The sequence below is a fragment of the Salmo trutta genome, chromosome 13 (assembly GCF_901001165.1).
Source record: "Salmo trutta chromosome 13, fSalTru1.1, whole genome shotgun sequence".
NCBI classification, from domain to species: domain Eukaryota; kingdom Metazoa; phylum Chordata; class Actinopteri; order Salmoniformes; family Salmonidae; genus Salmo; species Salmo trutta.
In genome coordinates this window covers 16909886-16933930 of record NC_042969.1, presented here as the reverse complement: position 1 = coordinate 16933930, position 24045 = coordinate 16909886, and the positions used below count along the sequence as shown (strand labels likewise).

At 48.1% G+C, this 24045-nt stretch overlaps 1 protein-coding gene across 2 annotated transcripts in view; it reads right to left on the bottom strand.

Moving 5' to 3' along the window:
- Positions 1 to 24045, bottom strand: part of LOC115205337 (testican-1) — a 373161-nt gene that overhangs the window by 49182 nt on the left and 299934 nt on the right. For both annotated transcript variants that reach the window (XM_029771183.1, XM_029771184.1), the window contains 2 exons: positions 17629 to 17761; positions 2772 to 2895 (listed from right to left, as the gene is read on the bottom strand). In XM_029771183.1, coding sequence (XP_029627043.1) covers positions 2772 to 2895; positions 17629 to 17761 — 257 coding nt within the window. The remainder of the gene's footprint in view (positions 1 to 2771; positions 2896 to 17628; positions 17762 to 24045) is intronic.

Genomic DNA, 24045 nt, shown 5'->3' with positions numbered 1-24045 from the left:
AAGGAAAAACATGCTCCTTATGTGTGACTCCCAATCAGCAGCAACGAGCTTCAGCTGTGCCTGATTGGGAGCCACACACACGGCCCAAAACAAAGAAATACAAAATCATAGAAAAAGGAACATAGAACGCCCACCCAATGTAACACCCTGGCCTAACCAAAATAAAGAACAAAAACCCCTCTCTATGGCCAGGGCGTTACACTTGGTGACAACATTTGGTGCGATTATTCGCAAATGGAAGAAACACAAAAGAACTGTCAATGTCCCTCGGCCTGGGGCTCCATGCAAGATCTCACCTCGTGGGGTTGCAATGATCATGAGAAAGGTGAGGAATCAGCCCAGAACTACACGGGAGGATATTGTCAATGATCTGAAGGCAGCTGGGACCATTGTCACCAAGAAAACAATTGGTAACACACTATGCGGTGAAGGACTGAAATCCTGCAGCGCCCGCAAGGTCCCCCTGCTCAAGAATACATATACATGCCCATCTGAAGTTTGCCAATGAACATCTGAATGATTCAGAGGACAACTGGGTGAAAGTGTTGTGGTCAGATGAAACCAAAATTGAGCTCTTTGGCATCAACTCAACTCGCCGTGTTTGGAGGAAGAGGAATGCTGCCTATGACCCCAAGAACACCATCCCCACCGTCAAACATGGAGGTGGAAACATTATGCTTTGGGGGTGTTTTTCTGCTAAGGGGACAGGACAACTTCACCGCATCAAAGGGATGATGGTTGGGGCCATGTACCGTCAAATCTTGGGTGAGAACCTTCTTCCCTCAGCCAGGGCATTGAAATTGGTCGTGGATGGGTATTCCAGCATGAAAATGACCCAAAACACACGGCCAAGGCAACAAAGGAGTGGCTCAAGAAGAAGCACATTAAGGTCCTGGAGTGGCCAGCCAGTCTCCAGACCTTAATCCCAGAGCAAATCTGTAGAGGGAGCTGAAGATTCGAGTTGCCAAACGTCAGGCTTGAAACCTTAATGACTTGGAGAAAATCTGCAAAGAGGAGTGGGACAAAATCCCTCCTGAGATGTGTGTAAACCTGGTGGCCAACTACAAGAAACGTCTGACCTCTGTGATTGCCAACAAGGGTTTTGCCACCAAGTACTAAGTCATGTTTTGCAGAGGGGTCAAATGCTTATTTCCCTCATTAAAATGCAAATCAATTTATAAAATTTTTGACATGCGTTTTTCTGGATTTTTTTGTTATTCTCTCTCTCACTGTTCAAATAAACCTACCATTAAAATTATAGACTGATCATTTCTTTGTGAGTGGGCAAACGTACAAAATCAGCAGGGGATCAAATACTTTTTTCCCTCACTGTACTTTGCATGATATGCTCATAACTAAAGGCCTTTCCATAGAGTGGAGGGGAGGAGGGGAGGATGGGAGGTACATCTCTTTATGTATACAGCTATACATGCAGACATGGACATGATACTGTTTGTGTGTGAGGACTAGATTATTATTTTGGCGAGGGAGAGTGTTTACACAAGTGTAAGCGTATGTTTGTGTTGCATGTTTACTTGTGCGCCTGTATTTGCATCTATAAACCGTGCGTGTGTGTGCGTAATATGTGTATGTTTTAAGGGGTGCAGTCCTCTCTCCCTCCTCCTCCCTGGCTCTGATGCAGCAATGATGAGGCCATGAATATGGATGCCTTCTTTCAGGATGTCTTCTATTTTTCGTAGATGACAAAACTCTACCCTTCTCTAACTCTCTCGCTCTAACTAACTCTAACTCTTTTTTTATCTCATTCTCTCTCTCTCTCTGTCTCTGTCACTCTCTCTGTGTCTCTCATGTTAATGTTCAGATGGCAGGGTATTAATTCACTGACTGAACACTTATAGTGGTGAGAGTTGTAGAGTTACAGACGACAGATGGAATAGTGTACAGTGTTTAAAAGCATGATCATGTTTGGGCCATGAGATTAAAAACCCAGCCCAGGGGGAAATTATGACACTTGTCTCTGTCTTGTCATACACACACACACACACACACACACACACACACACACACACACACACACACACACACACACACAGAGAGAGAGAGAGCACAGCTGTCTGGTTAGTGATATAATGTATGAATACAGGCGTTGTCAAACCAAACAAGACTAAACGTCATAACACCAGATGATACCCTGTGACTAAAGGGTGTGTGTACTGTCTGTAACTGGGATGTGTGTATGGACCCCGATGATACCCTGTGGCTAAAGGGTGTGTGTACTGTCTGTAACTGGGATGTGTGTATGGACCCCGATGATACCCTGTGGCTAAAGGGTGTGTGTACTGTCTGTAACTGGGATGTGTGTATGGACCCCGATGATACCCTGTGACTAAAGGGTGTGTGTACTGTCTGTAACTGGGATGTGTGTATGGACCCCGATGATACCCTGTGGCTAAAGAGTGTGTGTACTGTCTGTAACTGGGATGTGATGGTGTGTACAACTGAAAAGCTTCTCTATTTTGCAGTTTCAAAAACTCACATGGTCTAAGACACTAACTGACTGACAGACAGACTGACTGACTGACTGACTGACTGACTGATTGACTGATTGACTGACTGACTGACTGACTGATTGACTGACTGACAGACAGACAGATTGACTGACTGACTGACTGACTGACTGACTGATTGACTGACTGACTGACTGGCTGACTGACTGACTGACTGATTGACTGACTGACTGACTGATTGACTGACTGACTGTCAGACTGACAGACTGACAGACAGGTTTAGAGTTGAGGTTAGGGACTCACCGCTCTTCTCTGTTTTGTGGCTGTGTGGTTTGACCAGTTCCAGATCAGGCAGACACGGACACGGTCCCCCACACTTCAGAGCGATGTTCTTCCCTGACTTACACTCCTGGAACTCCAGCATACACTGCAAAACACATAGAGAATCATGGGTAGTGGAGTCTTTCTTCAGAGAGGCAGATGAGGCAGGCAAGACTCACTTGAGGCACCATTGGACATCCAGCTCTGATGAACAGATGTAGCCATTAAGAAGTCATGTAAACACATGCGCATACACACACACACACACACACACACACACACACACACACACACACACACACACACACACACACACACACACACACACACACAGATGCTGCTGGTTCTCTTCGCCTTGTGTATTAGAGAGAAGCAATTTCACGGACAGCCCCCAATACAACTGCAGACAACAGATTACAGTAATCAGGTAATGAACAAATTAAAGGCGTTTTTAAATGAAAAATAACAAACCTCAAATAGATTTGAAAGATGGTTTTCTTGTCAAACCAAAAAATAATCACATTTTAAGTATAATTTGAATAAAATTTGCCTCTGAGGGTCTGGAGAGATGCAAGTGTCTCACACAGACACACATCATTGAAGGTGTTAATGCGTAATTTAATTTTACATTTTTTACCATTCAACCAAGTATATATATAACAATACGACACGTGAACGTCTGATTCATTCAGTTCCACACGGATGTGCTAATGGAATTCACTCCACAATATAACAGCCACTGTACTAACAGGACCCCTGCACTGTTTAATAATAATTAGGTTGGTGCTTAAAGTTGTCCTATGTAACACCTGTACAAGTGTGTACAATATGTGTGGATTGAAAATGTGTTTTTTGCATATCCCAACTCCCCCTGAGACACCCTCAGAGAGTGGGGTCACGGCCAGGGTCTGCCATTAACAACAGTGACCCAGGAGCAATTAGGGTTAAGTGCCTTGCTCAAGGGCACAGATGGAGTTTACACATAGTCGGCTAGTCGGCTCAGGGATTCAAACTAGCAATCATTCGGTTACAAACTCAACGTTCTTAATCCCTAGGCTACCTGCCGCCTGTCTACCATCTGTCAAGGTGGGGATTATAATGCCTGCTTATAAACACAACACATTAACCACAGTGTCTATTGGGCCTACATCAATTAGGTCAGAAAGTTACTGACCTTTCACCTCTTTCATGTTAGGCTATTACATAAGCTGGAAAGCATGAACATGTAGCAACATTGTGTGAGTGTTTCTCATTCTTGGTGTCTTTACATATTTAGACATAAATCATTTCTTTTCTTACATTTCTGCCATTGTGCACAGCACCATAAACTACGTATTGCATTAAACATTTAGATAGCATTTGCATACTGCTTGGTAAGAAACCTGATCCCAATTGTTGTATGCATATCTGGGACAGGCTCTGTAATGGCTTTGTTTTTCTGTCTCCTTATGCATTATTATTGAAATGTAAATAATTAATAGTTTACCCTTATTTTTCCCTCCACATTGTTTGCTCAATCCTGTCACAACCTTGACAGAGGGTAAACAGTGCAGGGGTCCTGTTAGTACAGTGGCTGTTATATTGTGGAGTGAATTCCATTAACACATCCGTGTGGAACTGAATGAATCAGACATTCACGCGTCGTGTTGTTATATATATACTTGGTTGAATGGTATATAAGTCACATCTTCAAGTTAAAAATATGTACACTACCGTTCAAAAGTTTGGGGGTCTGATGCTCCAGATACTCAACTAGTCTAAAGGCCAGTTTTATTGCTTCTTTAATCAGAACAACAGTTTTAAGCTGGGCTAACATAATTGCGAAAGGGTTTTCTAATGATCAATTAGCTTTTTAAAATGATAAACTTGGATTAGCTAACACAACGTGCCATTGGACAACGTGGACGACAACGTTGGACAACGCACAACGTGCCATTGCACTCTCTAATTCTTTCTTTCTTCCTCTCTCTCGGAGGACCTGAGCCCTAGGACTACCTGGCCTGATGACTCCTTGCTGTCCCCAGTCCACCTGGCCGTGCTGCTGCTCCAGTTTCAACTGTTCTGCCTGCGGCTATGGAACCCTGACCTGTTCACCGGATGTGCTACCTGTCCCAGACCTGCTGTTTTCAACTCTCTAGAGACAGCAGGAGCAGTAGAGATACTCTGAATGATCGGCTATGAAAAGCCAACTGACATTTACTCCTGAGGTGCTGACCTGTTGCACCCTCGACAACCACTGTGATTATTATTATTTATGAACATTTGAACACCTATGAACATTTGAACATCTTGGCCATGTTCTGTTATAATCTCCACCCGGCACAGCCAGAAGAGGACTGGCCACCCCTCATAGCCTGGTTCCTCTCTAGGTTTCTTCCTAGGTTTTGGCCTTTCTAGGGAGTTTTTCCTAGCCACCGTGCTTCTACACCTGCATTGCTTGCTGTTTGGGGTTTTAGGCTGGGTTTCTGTACAGCACTTTGAGCTATCAGCTGATGTAAGAAGGGCTTTATAAATCAGTTTGATTTGATTTGATTGGAACACAGGAGTGATGGTTGCTGATAATGGGCCTCTGTACGCCTATGTAGATATTCCATAAAAAATCTGCCGTTTCCAGCTACAATAGTCATTTACAACATTAACAATGTCTACACTGTATTTCTGATCAATTTTATGTTATTTTAATGGACAAAAAATGAGCTTTTCTTTCAAAAACAAGGACATTTCTAAGTGACCCCAAACTTTTGAAAAGTATTGTGTTTATATATAAAAACAACATGTTCACACGTACAACTACAACATTTATCCTCCGTCATAACACACACGTACAAATGCAACACGCACACAACCACACACACTGACTCTCTCGCTGACACTTACAATTTCACACATTCCAATTTAAATCCATCACCTCCTCCCTGACAGTTCTTAGATAGCAGCACTAATGCCGCTTAATCCAATTTGTTGACAAAGGTATGCCGCTCTCCCCTTCTATACATATTGAATTACCTGTCTAGAGGGAGGAAAGGAAACTGATGAAATATACCCCAGCCAATTCAATTGACTGCTATTTCCAGGCTAGTGAAACACTGGTGGTGTCAGCACCAATAATCTCTGTCTGTGGATGGCTATAATATGTTTTTAATTATGTACAAATATAGGAAAAAACTAGAGGCAAAAGTAGAGGGGCAAGTACAGAGAACAGAAGAGGGAGAAGGAAGGAAGGAAGGAAGGAGAGAGAGACACAGGAAGACAGGGGAAGACTATTCTGATAGGGAGAAACAGAGGAAGAGAGAAAGAGAGTGAGTCCATTATTGTACCACAGTGAGTTGAGGGGGCTGAGAGTTTCAGACTGAAACACTACTCAACCAGAGGGTTTAGAGAGAGAGAGGGGGCTGAGAGGTTCAGACTGTGGAAACACTAATACTCATATCAGAGGGTTTAAGAGAGAGAGAGGGGGATGAGGAGGTGCAGACTGAAACACGACTCAACCAAGAGGGTTTAGAGAGAGAGAGAAGAGGGCTGAAGGTTCAACTGCAAACAACAACTCATCCAGAGGGTTAGAGAGAGAAGAGGGGGCTGAGAGGTTCAGACTGAACACACTTACTCATCTCCAGAGGGTTTAGAGAGAGAGAGGGGGCTGAGAGTTTCAGACTGAAACACTACTCATCCAGAGGGTTTAGAGAGAGAGAGAGGGGCTGAGAGGTTCAGACTGAAACACTACTCTCCAGAAGGTTAGAGGACAGAGAGTGGGCTGAGAGGTTCAGACTGAAACACGATAACTCATCAAGAGGGTTAGAGAGAGAGACGAGGGGGCTGATGAGTTCAGCCACTGAAACACTACTCTCCAGAGGGGTTAGAGAGAGAGAGAGGGGCTGAGAGGGTTCAGACTGAAACACTACTCATCCAGAGGGTTTAGAGAGAGAGGAGGGGGCTGAGAGTTTCAGACTGAAACCTACTCAATCCAGAGGGTTTAGAGAGAGAGAGAGGGGGCTGAGAGTTTCAGGACTGAAACACTACTCATCCAGAGGGTTTAGAGAGAGAGAGGGGGCTGAGAGGTTCAGACTGAAACACTACTCATCCAGAGGGTTTAGAGAGAGAGAGGGGGCTGAGAGGTTCAGACTGAAACACTACTCATCCAGAGGGTTAGAGGGAGAGAGAGAGGGGGCTGAAGGTTCAGACTGAAACACTAACTCATCACGAGGGTTTAGAGAGAGAGAGAGGGGGGCTGAGATGGTTCAGACTGAAACACTACTCATCCAGGGGGAGGGGTTTTGTAGAGAGTAGAGGAGGGGGGCTGAGAGGTTCAGACTGAAACACTACTCATCCAGAGGGTTTAGGAGAGAGAGAGAGGGGCTGAGAGGTTCAGACTGAAACACTACTCATCCAGAGGGTTTAGAGAGAGAGAGAGGGGGCTGAGAGGTTCAGACTGAAACACTACTCATCCAGAGGGTTTAGAGAGAGAGAGAGGGGGCTGAGAAGGTTCAGACTGGAAACCCTACTCATCCAGAGGGTTTTAGAGAGAGAGAGAGGGGCTGAGAGGTTCAGACTGAAACACTACTCATCCAGAGGGTTTAGAGAGAGAGAGAGGGCTGAGAAGGTTCAGACTGAAACATACTCAACCGAGGGTTTAGAGAGAGAGAAGGGGATGAGAGTGTTCAGACTGAAACCTACTCAACCAGAGGGTTTAGAGAGAGAGAGGGGTGGGCTGAGAGTTTCAGACTTAAACACTACTCATCCAGAGGCTTTAGAGAGAGAGAGGGGGATGAGAGGTTCAGACTGAAACACTACTCATCCAGAGGGTTTAGAGAGAGAGAGAGAGGGGGCTGAGAGGTTCAGACTGAAACACTACTCATCCAGAGGCTTTAGAGAGAGAGAGGGGGCTGAGAGGTTCAGACTGAAACACTACTCATCCAGAGGGTTTAGAGAGAGAGAGAGGGGGCTGAGAGGTTCAGACTGAAACACTACTCATCCAGAGGGTTTAGAGAGAGAGAGAGGGGGCTGAGAGGTTCAGACTGAAACACTACTCATCCAGAGGGTTTAGAGAGAGAGAGAGGGCTGAGAGGTTCAGACTGAAACACTACTCAACCAGAGGGTTTAGAGAGAGAGAAGGGGATGAGAGGTTCAGACTGAAACACTACTCAACCAAGAGGGTTTAGAGAGAGAGAGAGGGGGCTGAGAGTTTCAGACTGAACACTACTCATCCAGAGGCTTTAGAGAGAGAGAGGGGGATGAGAGGTTCAGACTGAACACTACTCATCCAGAGGGTTTAGAGAGAGAGAGAGGGGGCTGAGAGGTTCAGACTGAAACACTACTCAACCAGAGGGTTTAGAGAGAGAGAGGGGGGATGAGAGGTTCAGACTGAAACACTACTCATCCAGAGGGTTTAGAGAGAGAGAGAGAGAGCTGAGAGGTTCAGACTGAACACTACTCATCCAGAGGGTTTAGAGAGAGAGAGGGGGATGAGAGGTTCAGACTGAAACACTACTCATCCAGAGGGCTTTAGAGAGAGAGAGGGGATGAGAGGTTCAGACTGAAACACTACTCATCCAGAGGGTTTAGAGAGAGAGAGAGGGGGCTGAGAGGTTCAGACTGAACACTACTCAACCAGAGGGTTTAGAGAGAGAGAGGGGGATGAGAGGTTCAGACTGAAACACTACTCATCCAGAGGGTTTAGAGAGAGAGAGAGAGCTGAGAGGTTCAGACTGAAACACTACTCATCCAGAGGGTTTAGAGAGAGAGAGGGGGATGAGAGGTTCAGACTGAAACACTACTCAACCAGAGGGTTTAGAGAGAGAGAGAGAGGGCTGAAAGGTTCAGACTGAAACACAACTCATCCAGAGGGTTTAGAGAGAGAGAGAGGGGGCTGAGAGGTTCAGACTGAAACACTACTCATCCAGAGGGTTTAGAGAGAGAGAGGGGGCTGAGAGTTTCAGACTGAAACACTACTCATCCAGAGGGTTTAGAGAGAGAGAGAGGGGGCTGAGAGGTTCAGACTGAAACACTACTCATCCAGAGGGTTTAGAGAGAGAGAGGGGGCTGAGAGGTTCAGACTGAAACACTACTCATCCAGAGGGTTTAGAGAGAGAGAGAGGGGGCTGAGAGGTTCAGACTGAAACACTACTCATCCAGAGGGTTTAGAGAGAGAGAGAGGGGGCTGAGAGTTTCAGACTGAAACACTACTCATCCAGAGGGTTTAGAGAGAGAGAGGGGGCTGAGAGGTTCAGACTGAAACACTACTCATCCAGAGGGTTTAGAGAGAGAGAGGGGGATGAGAGGTTCAGACTGAAACACTACTCAACCAGAGGGTTTAGAGAGAGAGAGAGAGGGCTGAAAGGTTCAGACTGAAACACAACTCATCCAGAGGGTTTAGAGAGAGAGAGAGGGGGCTGAGAGGTTCAGACTGAAACACTACTCATCCAGAGGGTTAGAGAGAGAGAGGGGGCTGAGAGTTTCAGACTGAAACACTACTCATCCAGAGGGTTTAGAGAGAGAGAGAGGGGCTGAGAGGTTCAGACTGAAAACACTACTCATCCAGAGGGTTTAGAGAGAGAGAGGGGGCTGAGAGGTTCAGACTGAAACACTACTCATCCAGAGGGTTTAGAGAGAGAGAGAGGGGGCTGAGAGGTTCAGACTGAAACACTACTCATCCAGAGGGTTTAGAGAGAGAGAGAGGGGCTGAGAGTTTCAGACTGAAACACTACTCATCCAGAGGGTTTAGAGAGAGAGAGAGGGGGCTGAGAGGTTCAGACTGAAACACTACTCATCCAGAGGGTTAGAGAGAGAGAGGGGGCTGAGAGGTTCAGACTGAAACACTACTCATCCAGAGGGTTTAGAGAGAGAGAGAGGGGGCTGAGAGGTTCAGACTGAAACACTACTCATCCAGAGGGTTTAGAGAGAGAGAGAGGGGGCTGAGAGGTTCAGACTGAAACACTACTCATCCAGAGGGTTTAGAGAGAGAGAGAGGGGGCTTGAGAGGTTCAGACTGAAAACACTAACTCATCCAGAGGGTTTAGAGAGAGAGAGAGAGGGGGCTGAGAGGTTCAGACTGAAACACTACTCATCCAGAGGGTTAGAGAGAGAGAGAGGGGGCTGAGAGGTTCAGACTGAAACACTACTCATCCAGAGGTTTAGAGAGAGAGAGAGGGGGGCTGAGAGGTTCAGACTGAAACACTACTCAATCCAGAGGGTTTAGAGAGAGAGAGAGGGCTGAGAGGTTCAGACTGAAACACTACTCAACCAGAGGGTTTAGAGAGAGAGAAGGGGATGAGAGGTTCAGACTGAAACACTACTCAAACCAGAGGGTTTAGGAGAGAGAGAGGGGGCTGAGAGTTTCAGACTGAAAAACACTACTCATCCAGAGGCTTAGAGAGAGAGAGGGGGGATGAGAGGTTCAGACTGAAACACTACTCATCCAGAGGGTTTAGAGAGAGAGAGAGGGGGGCTGAGAGGTTCAGACTGAAACACTACTCATCCAGAGGGTTTAGAGAGAGAGAGAGGGGGCTGAGAGGTTCAGACTGAAACACTACTCATCCAGAGGGTTTAGAGAGAGAGAGGGGGCTGAGAGGTTCAGACTGAAACACTACTCATCCAGAGGGTTTAGAGAGAGAGAGAGGGGGCTGAGAGGTTCAGACTGAAACACTACTCATCCAGAGGGTTTAGAGAGAGAGAGAGGGCTGAGAGGTTCAGACTGAAACACTACTCAACCAGAGGGTTTAGAGAGAGAGAAGGGGATGAGAGGTTCAGACTGAAACACTACTCAACCAGAGGGTTTAGAGAGAGAGAGAGGGGGCTGAGAGTTTCAGACTGAAACACTACTCATCCAGAGGCTTTAGAGAGAGAGAGGGGGATGAGAGGTTCAGACTGAAACACTACTCATCCAGAGGGTTTAGAGAGAGAGAGAGGGGGCTGAGAGGTTCAGACTGAAACACTACTCAACCAGAGGGTTTAGAGAGAGAGAGGGGGATGAGAGGTTCAGACTGAAACACTACTCATCCAGAGGGTTTAGAGAGAGAGAGAGAGCTGATAGGTTCAGACTGAAACACTACTCATCCAGAGGGGTTTAGAGAGAGAGAGGGGGATGAGAGGTTCAGACTGAAAACACTACTCAACCAGAGGGTTTAGAGAGAGAGAAGGGGATGAGAGGTTCAGACTGAAACACTACTCAACCATAGGGTTTAGAGAGGAGAGAGAGGGGCTGAGAGTTTCAGACTGAAACACTACTCATCCAGAAGGCTTTAGAGAGAGAGAGGGGGAGGAGAGGTTCAGACTGAACACTACTACTCATCCAGAGGGTTTAGAGAGAGAGAGAGGGGGCTGAGAGGTTCAGACTGAAACACTACTCATCCAGAGGGTTTAGAGAGAGAGAGAGGGGGCTGAGAGGTTCAGACTGAAACACTACTCATCCAGAGGGTTTAGAGAGAGAGAGAGGGGGCTGAGAGGTTCAGAACTGAAACACTACTCATCCAGAGGGTTTAGAGAGAGAGAGAGGGGGCTGAGAGGTTCAGACTGAAACACTACTCATCCAGAGGGTTTAGAGAGAGAGAGAGGGCTGAGAGGTTCAGACTGAAACACTACTCACCAGAGGGTTTAGAGAGAGAGAAGGGGATGAGAGGTTCAGACTGAAACACTACTCAACCAGAGGGTTTAGAGAGAGAGAGAGGGGGCTGAGAGTTTCAGACTGAAACACTACTCATCCAGAGGCTTTAGAGAGAGAGAGGGGGATGAGAGGTTTCAGACTGAAACACTACTCATCCAGAGGGGTTTAGAGAGAGAGAGAGGGGGCTGAGAGGTTCAGACTGAAACACTACTCAACCAGAGGGTTTAGAGAGAGAGAGGGGGATGAGAGGTTCAGACTGCAACACTACTCATCCAGAGGGTGTTAGAGAGAGAGAGAGAGCTGATAGGTTCAGACTGAAACACTACTCATCCAGAGGGTTTAGAGAGAGAGAGGGGGATGAGAGGTTTCAGACTGAAACACTACTCAACCAGAGGGTTTAGAGAGAGAGAGAGAGGGCTGAAAGGTTCAGACTGAAACACAACTCATCCAGAGGGTTTAGAGAGAGAGAGAGGGGGGCTGAGAGGTTCAGACTGAAAACACTACTCATCCAGAGGGTTTAGAGAGAGAGAGGGGGCTGAGAGTTTCAGACTGAAACACTACTCATCCAGAGGGTTTTAGAGAGAGAGAGAGGGGGCTGAGAGGTTCAGACTGGAAACACTACTCATCCAGAGGGTTTAGAGAGAGGAGAGGGGGCTGAGAGGTTCAGACTGAAACACTACTCATCCAGAGGGTTTTAGAGAGAGAGAGAGGGGGCTGAGAGGTTCAGACTGAAACACTACTCATCCAGAGGGTTAGAGAGAGAGAGAGGGGGCTGAGAGTTTCAGACTGAAACACTACTCATCCAGAGGGTTTAGAGAGAGAGAGGGGGGCTGAGAGGTTCAGACTGAAACACTACTCATCCAGAGGGTTTAGAGAGAGAGAGGGGATGAGAGGTTCAGACTGAACACTACTCAACCATAGGGTTTAGAGAGAGAGAGAGAGAGAGGGCTGAAAGGTTCAGACTGAAACACACTCATCCAGGTTTAGAGAGGAGAGAGGGGGCTGAGAGGTTCAGACTGAAACACTACTCATCCAGAGGGTTTAGAGAGAGAGAGGGGGGCTGAGAGTTTCAGACTGAAACCTATTCATCCAGAGGTTTAGAGAGAGAGAGAGGGGGCTGAGAGGTTCAGACTAAACACTCTCATCCAGAGGTTTTAGAGAGAGAGAGGGGGCTGAGAGTTCAGACTGAAACACTACTCATCCAGAGGTTTGAGATAGAGAGAGGGGGCTGAGAGTTCAGACTGAAACACTACTCATCCAGAGGGTTTAGAGAGAGAGAGAGGGGGCTGAGAGTTTCAGACTGAAACACTACTCATCCAGAGGGTTTAGAGAGAGAGAGGGGGCTGAGAGGTTCAGACTGACACTACTCATCCAGAGGGTTTAGAGAGAGAGAGAGGGGGCTGAGAGGTTCAGACTGAAACACTACTCATCCAGAGGGTTTAGAGAGAGAGAGAGGGGGCTGAGAGGTTCAGACTGAAACACTACTCATCCAGAGGGTTTAGAGAGAGAGAGAGGGGGCTGAGAGGTTCAGACTGAAACACTACTCATCCAGAGGGTTTTAGAGAGAGGAGAGGGGGCTGAGAGGTTCAGGACTGAAACACTACTCATCCAGAGGGTTTAGAGAGAGAGAGAGGGGGCTGAGAGGTTCAGACTGAAACACTACTCATCCAGAGGGTTTAGAGAGAGAGAGAGGGCTGAGAGGTTCAGACTGAAACACTACTCAACCAGAGGGTTTAGAGAGAGAGAAGGGGATGAGAGGTTCAGACTGAAACACTACTCAACCAGAGGGTTTAGAGTAGAGAGAGAGGAGGGGGCTGAGAGTTTCAGACTGAACACTACTCATCCAGAGGCTTTAGAGAGAGAGAGGGGGATGAGAGGTTCAGACTGAAACACTACTCATCCAGAGGGGTTAGAGAGAGAGAGAGAGAGGGGGCTGAGAGGTTCAGGACTGAAACACTACTCATCCAGAGGGTTTAGAGAGAGAGAGAGGGGGCTGAGAGGTTCAGACTGAAACACTACTCATCCAGAGGGTTTAGAGAGAGAGAGAGGGGGCTGAGAGGTTCAGACTGAAACACTACTCAACCAGAGGGTTTAGAGAGAGAGAGGGGGATGAGAGGTTCAGACTGAAACACTACTCATCCAGAGGGTTTAGAGAGAAAGAGAGAGCTGAGAGGTTCAGACTGAAACACTACTCAACCAGAGGGTTTAGAGAGAGAGAGGGGGCTGAGAGGTTCAGACTGAAACACTACTCATCCAGAGGGTTTAGAGAGAGAGAGAGGGCTGAGAGGTTTCAGACTGAAACACTACTCATCCAGAGGGTTTAGAGAGAGAGAGGGGGCTGAGAGGTTCAGACTGAAACACTACTCATCCAGAGGGTTTAGAGAGAGAGAGGGGGCTGAGAGGTTCAGACTGAAACACTACTCAACCAGAGGGTTTAGAGAGAGAGAGGGGGCTGAGAGGTTCAGACTGAAACACTACTCATCCAGAGGGATTAGAGAGAGAGAGAGGGCTGAGAGGTTCAGACTGAAACACTACTCATCCAGAGGGTTTAGAGAGAGAGAGGGGGCTGAGAGTTTCAGACTGAAACACTACTCATCCAGAGGGTTTAGAGAGAGAGAGAGGGGGCTGAGAGGTTCAGACTGAAACACTACTCATCCAGAGGGTTTAGAGAGAGAGAGGGGGCTGAGAGGTTCAGACTGAAACACTACTCATCCAGAGGGTTTAGAGAGAGAGAGGGGGGCTGAGAGGTTCAGACTGAAACACTACTCATCCAGAGGGTTTAGAGAGAGAGGGGGATGAGAGGTTCAGACTGAAACACTACTCAACCAGAGGGTTTAGAGAGAGAGAGGGGGCTGAGAGGTTCAGACTGAAACACTACTCATCCAGAGGGTTTAGAGAGAGAGGGGGATGAGAGGTTCAGACTGAAACACTACTCAACCAGAGGGTTTAGAGAGAGAGAGGGGGCTGAGAGGTTCAGACTGAAACACTACTCATCCAGAGGCTTTAGAGAGAGAGAGAGAGGGCTGAAAGGTTCAGACTGAAACACTACTCATCCAGAGGGTTTAGAGAGAGAGAGAGGGGGATGAGAGGTTCAGACTGAAACACTACTCATCCAGAGGGTTTAGAGAGAGAGAGGGGGCTGAGAGTTTCAGACTGAAACACTACTCAACCAGAGGGTTTAGAGAGAGAGAGAGGGCTGAGAGGTTCAGACTGAAACACTACTCATCCAGAGGGTTTAGAGAGAGAGAGAGGGGGCTGAGAGTTTCAGACTGAAACACTACTCATCCAGAGGGTTTAGAGAGAGAGAGAGGGGGCTGAGAGGTTCAGACTGAAACACTACTCATCCAGAGGGTTTAGAGAGAGAGAGGGGGCTGAGAGGTTCAGACTGAAACACTACTCATCCAGAGGGTTTAGAGAGAGAGAGGGGGATGAGAGGTTCAGACTGAAACACTACTCAACCAGAGGGTTTAGAGAGAGAGAGGGGGCTGAGAGGTTCAGACTGAAACACTACTCATCCAGAGGATTTAGAGAGAGAGAGGGGGCTGAGAGGTTCAGACTGAAACACTACTCATCCAGAGGGTTTAGAGAGAGAGAGAGGGGGCTGAGAGGTTCAGACTGAAACACTACTCATCCAGAGGGTTTAGAGAGAGAGAGAGGGGCTGAGAGGTTCAGACTGAAACATTACTCATCCAGAGGGTTTAGAGAGAGAGAGGGGGCTGAGAGGTTCAGACTGAAACACTACTCATCCAGAGGGTTTAGCGAGAAAGAGGGGGATGAGCAGAAAGAGAGAGAGACAGAGAGAGACAGAGACAGAGGCAGAGAGATAGAGGGGCAGGTGAGCAGGGAGAGAGAGAGAGAGAGAGAAGAGTTTAGAAAGAGAGTTTGGAGAGAAGTGGAATGAGCCAGAAGAGAGGAGCAATGTAATGGGCTTTACTCTGCAGGCTACAGTCTCTCTAGAGATAAAAGCATCATTCTGATAATAGGATCATGAGTGTGTGTGTGTGTGTGTGTGTGTGTGTGTGTGTGTGTGTGTGTGTGTGTGTGTGTGTGTGTGTATACACGTATGCATGTGAGAAGCCAACATCATTCCACACACTCTATAAGAGCACCACACTATAAGAACTGGATTCTTAGCCCAGGCGTAACCACTATATTGGTCTCAGTAAGGACGACATCACTCTACCAGCTGAGGCCACACATTTATTCAGACCAGTCAGAGGGAGACAGAGGGAGCAGGGGAAGGAGAGGAGAGGAGAGCGGGACACCCCTGCCACCTATTTGTTCCTCTCCTCCTTCTCTCTCTGATGGAGAGTGACAGCCCAATCCCCCTCTCTACTTCTGGAGTGGACCAGGCAAAGGGGAGTGGGGGAGGGATAGAAGGTGTGTGTGTGTGTGTGTGTGTGTGTGTGTGTGTGTGTGTGTGTGTGTGTGTGTGTGTGTGTGTGTGTGTGTGTGTGTGTGTGTTGTGTGTGTGTGTGTGTGTGTGTGTGTGTGTGTGTGTGTGTGTGTGTGTGTGTGTGTGTGTGTGTGTGTGTGTGTGTGTGTGTGTGTGTGTGTGTGTGTGTGTGTGTGTGTGTGTGTGTGTGTGAGAGAGAGAGTGTGTGTGTGCACGTGTGTTAACAACATAACCCCCACGAGAAGAGCACAGATTGATCTCTGTGAAGCTATATGGCCGAGGCTATATGGCCTCCCTCAAGTCATTCCCTCTTAGTGGAAACAAAGGCCAGATTAGATTGTGTGTGGGTGGGTGGGTGGGAATTTGCAAGCCTGTGTGTGTGTGGTTACAGCAGAGTATTTAGCTATTAAAGGGTGACAGAGGGGGTGAGGTGGAATGGTAGGGGAGCGAGGGATGGATCATTGGGAGGGTGAAAGAAAGTGAAGGAGTGGATGAGATAGAGAGGAGAATAGAGGAAAAGAGAGGAGAAGAGAGGAGGGGAGAAGAGAGGAGAATAGAGGAAAAGAGAGGAGAAGAGAGGAGGGGAGAGGAGGGGAGAAGAGAGGAGAATAGGGGAGAAGAGAGGAGAAGAGAGGAGGGGAGAGGAGAATAGGGGAGAAGAGAGGAGGGGAGAGGAGGGGAGAAGAGAGGGAATAGGGAGAAGAGAGGAGGGGAGAGGAGGGGAGAAGAGAGGAGAATAGGGGAGAAGAGAGGAGGGGAGAGGAGGGGAGAAGAGAGGAGAATAGGGGAGAAGAGAGGGAGGGGAGAGGAGGGGAGAAGAGAGGAGAATAGGGGAGAAGAGAGGAGGGGAGAGGAGGGGAGAAGAGAGGAGAATAGGGGAGAAGAGAGGAGGGGAGAGGAGAAGAGAGGAGAATAGGGGAGAAAGAGAGGAGAAGAGAGGAGGGGGAGAAGAGAGGAGAAGAGAGGAGGGGAGAGGAGGGGAGAAGAGAGGAGAATAGGGGAGAAGAGAGGAGAAGAGAGGAGGGGAGAAGAGAGGAGAATAGGGGAGAAGAGAGGAGAGAAGACAGGAGAAGAGAGGAGAGGAGGAGAATAGGGAGAAGAGAGGAGAGAAGACAGGAAGAAGAGAGGAGGAGAGGAGGAGAATAGGGAGAAGAGAGGAGAGGAGAACAGGGAGAGGGCGTTTTTCTCCAGACGAAGGACTGTGGAATCAAATATAGCCGGTGGACACAGTTCATCCTCTGCATCATCCATCATGGCTGCCATGCTCATTTACGGAACATCGCCATTCCAAAGCGTTCTCTTTGTGTATGTGTGTGTGTGTGTGTGTGCATGCGTGCGTGTGACAAGGAGAGAAGGGGGGTAGGGAGGCTGGCTGAGGCGATGGAGGGTGGTGAAGGGTGGATAGTTTTTTCCCATGCTTGGGTAATTCTGGCTGAGCTAACAATTGACCTTGCTGTCATTCATGTTATAACTTTAAAGATGCTGCAAAGATTGTCATTGTCAGACTGCTACATTCTACAAAGTACAAACATACCCCCCCTTCAGATCGTTGTGGGAGCATGCACCAATCACTTGAGGTGTTGCAGTTAAGCACCGCCTTCGCCCAATCCTGATACTTCCAAATAACCAGTGAGGAAAACCTGAAATCCAGAACTGATGCTGCTCGGATCTTACGCATCCCATTCAGTCCTGGCAGATTCTCTCGGTCTACACGCAGAATCTTCCCACAGGAGATTAGTAGATGAATGACTATAAATTACCGTAAAACTACAAACAGCCAAACAAGAGAGATAAAAGAAAGAGAGAACGAGGGAGAGAGCAAGATGGGGTGGGGGGGTGTGTCTCACCTTAGAGGAGTAGGTGTGTCCATCAGATCCACACACAGGGCTGGGGTGGATGACAGGGCATGGCCTACACTTCCCATGGGCCCCTGCTCCTGCCCAGTGTTTGTGGGCCAAGCTTCCTTTCCTCGGTTTCACACTGTGTGTGAGAGAGAGAGAGAGAGAGAGAGAGAGGGAGGGAGGTAAAAGAGAGAGAGGGAGAGAGAGACAGAGCGAGAGAGAGACAGTGAGTGACACACATGGATATAGCTCTATATTTACTCAAAAATAAGCTACCAGATATGATTGTTGAGTTAATCAAACTGTACAATTTTAATTGCATACAAATTGCATTCAAATTGCACAGTGTAGCAGTCAAATAGTCGCTGTGCCCAAGAACACTAAGGTAACCTGCCTAAATGACTACCAACCCGTACCACTCACATCTGTAGCCATGAAGTGCTTTGAAAGACTGGTCATGGTTCACAGCAACACCATTATCCCAGAAACCCTAGACCCACTCCAATTTGCATACCGCACCAACAGATCCACAGATGATGCAATCTCTATTGCACTCCACACTGCCCTTTCACACCTGAACAAAAGGAACACCGATGTGAGAATGCTATTCGTTGACTATAGCTCAGTGTTCAACACCATAGTGCCCTCAAAGCTCATCACTAAGGACCCTGGGACTAAACACCTCCCTCTGCAACTGGATCCTGGACTTCCTGACGGGCCGCCCCCAGGTGGTAAGGGTAGGTAACGACACATCCGTCACGCTGATCCTCAACACAGGTACCCCTCAGGGGTGCGTGCTCAGCCCCCTCCTGCACTCCCTGTTCACTCATGACTGCACAGCCAAGCACAACTCCAACACCATAATTAAGTTTGCTGATGACACAACAGTGGTAGGCCTGACCATGTGGTGCAAGGACAACAACCTCTCCCTCAACGTGATCAAGACAAAGGAGATTATTGTGGACTACAGGAAAAAGAGGACCAAGCACGCCCCCATTCTCATCGACGGCGCTGCAGTGGAGCAGGTTGAGAGCTTCAAGTTCCTTGGCGTCCACATCAACAACAAACTAACATGGTCCAAGCACACCAAGACAGTCGTGAAGAGGGCATGACAAAACCTATTCCCCCTCAGGAGACTGAAAAGATTTGGCATGGGTCCTCAGATCCTCAAAAGATTTTACAGCTGCACCATTGAGAGCATCCTGACTGGTTGCATCACTGCCTAGTATGGCAACTGCTTGGCCTCCGACCACAAGACACGACAGAGGGTAGTGTGTACGGCCCAGTACATCACCGGGGCCAAGCTTCGTGCCATCCAGGACCTCTACACCAGGGGGTGTCAGAGGAAGGCCCTAAAATTCGTCAAAGACTCCAGCCACCCTAGTCATAGACTGTTCTCTCTGCTACCGCACAGCAAACGGTACCGGCGCGTCAAAGTCTAGGTCCAAGAGGCTTCTAAACAGCTTCTGCCCCCAATCCATAAGACTCCTGAACAGCTAATCAAATGGCTACCCAGACGATTTGCACCCCCCCCCCCTGCTGCTACTCTCTGTTATTATCTATGCATAGCCACTTTGACAACCCTACCTGCATTTACATAATTATCTCAAATACCTCGACACCGGTGCCCCCGCACATTGACACATTGACTCTGTACTGGTACCCCCTGTATATAGCCTCCACATTGACTCTGTACCGGTACCCCCTGTATATAGCCTCCACATTGACTCTGTACCGGTACCCCCTGTATATAGCCTCCACATTGACTCTGTACCAGTACCCCCTGTATATAGCCTCCACATTGACTCTGTACCAGTACCCACTGTATATAGCCTCCACATTGACTCTGTACCAGTACCCCCTGTATATAGCCTCCACATTGACTCTGTACCAGTACCCCCTGTATATAGCCTCCACATTGACTCTGTACCGGTACCCCCCTGTATATAGCCTCCACATTGACTCTGTACCAGTACCCCCTGTATATAGCCTCCACATTGACTCTGTACCGGTACCCCCCTGTATATAGCCTCCACATTGACTCTGTACCGGTACCCCCTGTATATAGCCTCCACATTGACTCTGTACCGGTACCCCCCTGTATATAGCCTCCACATTGACTCTGTACCGGTACCCCCTGTATATAGCCTCCACATTGACTCTGTACTGATACCCCCTGTATATAGCCTCCACATTGACTCTGTACCGGTACCCCTGTATATAGCCTCCACATTGACTCTGTACCAGTACCCCCCTGTATATAGCCTCCACATTGACTCTGTACCAGTACCCCCTGTATATAGCCTCCACATTGACTCTGTACCGGTACCCCCTGTATATAGCCTCCACATTGACTCTGTACCGGTACCCCCTGTATATAGCCTCCACATTGACTCTGTACCGGTACCCCCTGTATATAGCCTCCACATTGACTCTGTACTGAAACCCCCTGTATATAGCATCCACATTGACTCTGTACCAGTACCCCCTGTATATAGCCTCCACATTGACTCTGTACCAGTACCCCCTGTATGTAGCCTCCACATTGACTCTGTACCGGTACCCCCTGTATATAGCCTCCACATTGACTCTGTACCAGTACCCCCTGTATATAGCCTCCACATTGACTCTGTACCAGTACCCCCTGTATATAGCCTCCACATTGACTCTGTTCCGGTACCCCCTGTATATAGCCTCCACATTGACTCTGTACCGGTACCCCCTGTATATAGCCTCCACATTGACTCTGTACTGATACCCCCTGTATATAGCCTCCACATTGACTCTGTACCGGTACCCCTGTATATTGCCTCCACATTGACTCTGTACCGGTACCCCCTGTATATAGCCTCCACATTGACTCTGTACTGATACCCCCTGTATATAGCCTCCACATTGACTCTGTACTGATACCCCCTGTATATAGCCTCCACTTTAACTCTGTACCAGTACCCCCTGTATATAGCTTCCACATTGACTCTGTACCGGTACCCTCTTGTATATAACCTCCACATTGACACTGTACCAGTACCCCCTGTATATAGCCTCCACATTGACTCTGTACCGGTAACCACTGTATATAGCCTCCATATTGACTCTGTACCGGTACCCTCTGTATATAGCCTCCACATTGACTCTGTACCAGTACCCCTGTATATAGCCTCCACATTGACTCTGTACCGGTACCCTCTGTATATAGCCTCCACATTGACTCTGTACCGGTACCCCCTGTATATAGCCTCCACATTGACTCTGTACCGGTACCCTCTGTATATAGCCTCCACATTGACTCTGTACCGGTACCCCCCTGTATATAGCCTCCACATTGACTCTGTACTGATACCCCCTGTATATAGCCTCCACATTGACTCTGTACCGGTACCCCCTGTATATAGCCTCCACATTGACTCTGTACCGGTACCCCCTGTATATAGCCTCCAGATTGACTCTATACCGGTACCCCCTGTATATAGCCTCCACATTGACTCTGTACCGGTACCCCCTGTTTTTAGCTTCCACATTGACTCTGTACCAGTACCCCCTGTATAAAGCCTCCACATTGACTCTGTACCGGTACCCCCTGTATATAGCCTCCACATTGACTCTGTACCAATACCCCCTGTATATAGCCTCCACATTGACTCTGTACCAGTACCCCCTGTATATAGCCTCCACATTGACTCTGTACTGGTACCCCGCTGTATATAGCCTCCACATTGACTCTGTACCGGTACCCCCTGTATATAGTCTCCACATTGACTCTGTACCAGTACCCCTGTATATAGCCTCCACATTGACTCTGTACCGGTACTCCCTGTATATAGTCTCCACATTGACTCTGTACCAGTACCCCTGTATATAGCCTCCACATTGACTCTGTACCAGTACTCCTGTATATAGCCTCCACATTGACTCTGTACCGGTACCCCCTGTATATAGCCTCCACATTGACTCTGTACCAGTACCCCTGTATATAGCCTCCACATTGACTCTGTACCGGTACCCCTGTATATAGCCTCCACATTGACTCTGTACCAGTACTCCTGTATATAGCCTCCACATTGTCTCTGTACCAGTACCCCCTGTATATAGCCTCCACATTGACTCTGTACCGGTACTCCTGTATATAGCCTCCACATTGACTCTGTACCGGTACCCCCTGTATATAGCCTCCACATTGACTCTGTACTGATACCCCCTGTATATAGCCTCCACATTGACTCTATACCGGTACCCCCTGTATATAGCCTCCACATTGACTCTGTACCGGTACCCTCTGTTTTTAGCTTCCACATTGACTCTGTACCAGTACCCCCTGTATATAGCCTCCACATTGACTCTGTACCGGTACCCCCTGTATATAGCCTCCACATTGACTCTGTACCAATACCCCCTGTATATAGCCTCCACATTGACTCTGTACCGGTACCCCCCTGTATATAGCCTCCACATTGACTCTGTACCGGTACTCCTGTATACAGCCTCCACATTGACTCTGTACCAGTACCCCTGTATATAGCCTCCACATTGACTCTGTACCGGTACCCCCTGTATATAGCCTCCACATTGACTCTGTACCGGTACCCCCCCTGTATATAGCCTCCACATTGACTCTGTACCAGTACCCCCTGTATATAGCCTCCACATTGACTCTGTACCGGTACCTTCTGTATATAGCCTCCACATTGACTCTGTACCAGTACCCCCCTGTATATAGCCTCCACATTGACTCTGTTCCGGTACCCCCTGTATATAGCCTCCACATTGACTCTGTACCGGTACCCCCTGTATATAGCCTCCACATTGACTCTGTACCGGTACCCCTGTATATAGCCTCCACATTGACTCTGTACCGGTACCCCTGTATACAGCCTCGACATTGACTCTGTACCGGTACCCCCTGTATATAGCCTCCACATTGACTCTGTACCAGTACCCCTGTATATAGCCTCCACATTGACTCTGTACCAGTACCCCTGTATATAGCCTCCACATTGACTCTGTACCAGTACTCCTGTATATAGCCTCCACATTGACTCTGTACCAGTACCCCCCTGTATATAGCCTCCACATTGACTCTGTACCGGTACTCCTGTATATAGCCTCCACATTGACTCTGTACCGGTACCCCCTGTATATAGCCTCCACATTGACTCTGTACTGATACCCCCTGTATATAGCCTCCACATTGACTCTATACCGGTACCCCCTGTATATAGCCTCCACATTGACTCTGTACCGGTACCCTCTGTTTTTAGCTTCCACATTGACTCTGTACCAGTACCCCCCTGCATATAGCCTCCACATTGACTCTGTACCGGTACCCCCTGTATATAGCCTCCACATTGACTCTGTACCAATACCCCTGTATATAGCCTCCACATTGACTCTGTACCGGTACCCCCTGTATACAGCCTCGACATTGACTCTGTACCGGTACCCCCCTGTATATAGCCTCCACATTGACTCTGTACTGATACCCCCTGTATATAGCCTCCACATTGACTCTGTACCGGTACCCCTGTATATAGCCTCCACATTGACTCTGTACCGGTACTCCTGTATACAGCCTCCACATTGACTCTGTACCAGTACCCCTGTATATAGCCTCCACATTGACTCTGTACCGGTACCCCCTGTATATAGCCTCCACATTGACTCTGTACCGGTACCCCCCCTGTATATAGCCTCCACATTGACTCTGTACCAGTACCCCCCTGTATATAGCCTCCACATTGACTCTGTACCAATACCCCCTGTATATAGCCTCCACATTGACTCTGTACCGGTACCCCCTGTATATAGCCTCCACATTGACTCTGTACCGGTACTCCTGTATACAGCCTCCACATTGACTCTGTACCAGTACCCCTGTATATAGCCTCCACATTGACTCTGTACCGGTACCCCCCCTGTATATAGCCTCCACATTGACTCTGTACCGGTACCCCCCCTGTATATAGCCTCCACATTGACTCTGTACCAGTACCCCCTGTATATAGCCTCCACATTGACTCTGTACCGGTACCCTCTGTATATAGCCTCCACATTGACTCTGTACCAGTACCCCCTGTATATAGCCTCCACATTGACTCTGTTCCGGTACCCCCTGTATATAGCCTCCACATTGACTCTGTACCGGTACCCCCTGTATATAGCCTCCACATTGACTCTGTACCGGTACCCCTGTATATAGCCTCCACATTGACTCTGTACCGGTACCCCTGTATACAGCCTCGACATTGACTCTGTACCGGTACCCCCCTGTATATAGCCTCCACATTGACTCTGTACCAGTACCCCTGTATATAGCCTCCACATTGACTCTGTACCAGTACCCCCTGTATATAGCCTCCACATTGACTCTGTACCAGTACTCCTGTATATAGCCTCCACATTGACTCTGTACCAGTACCCCCTGTA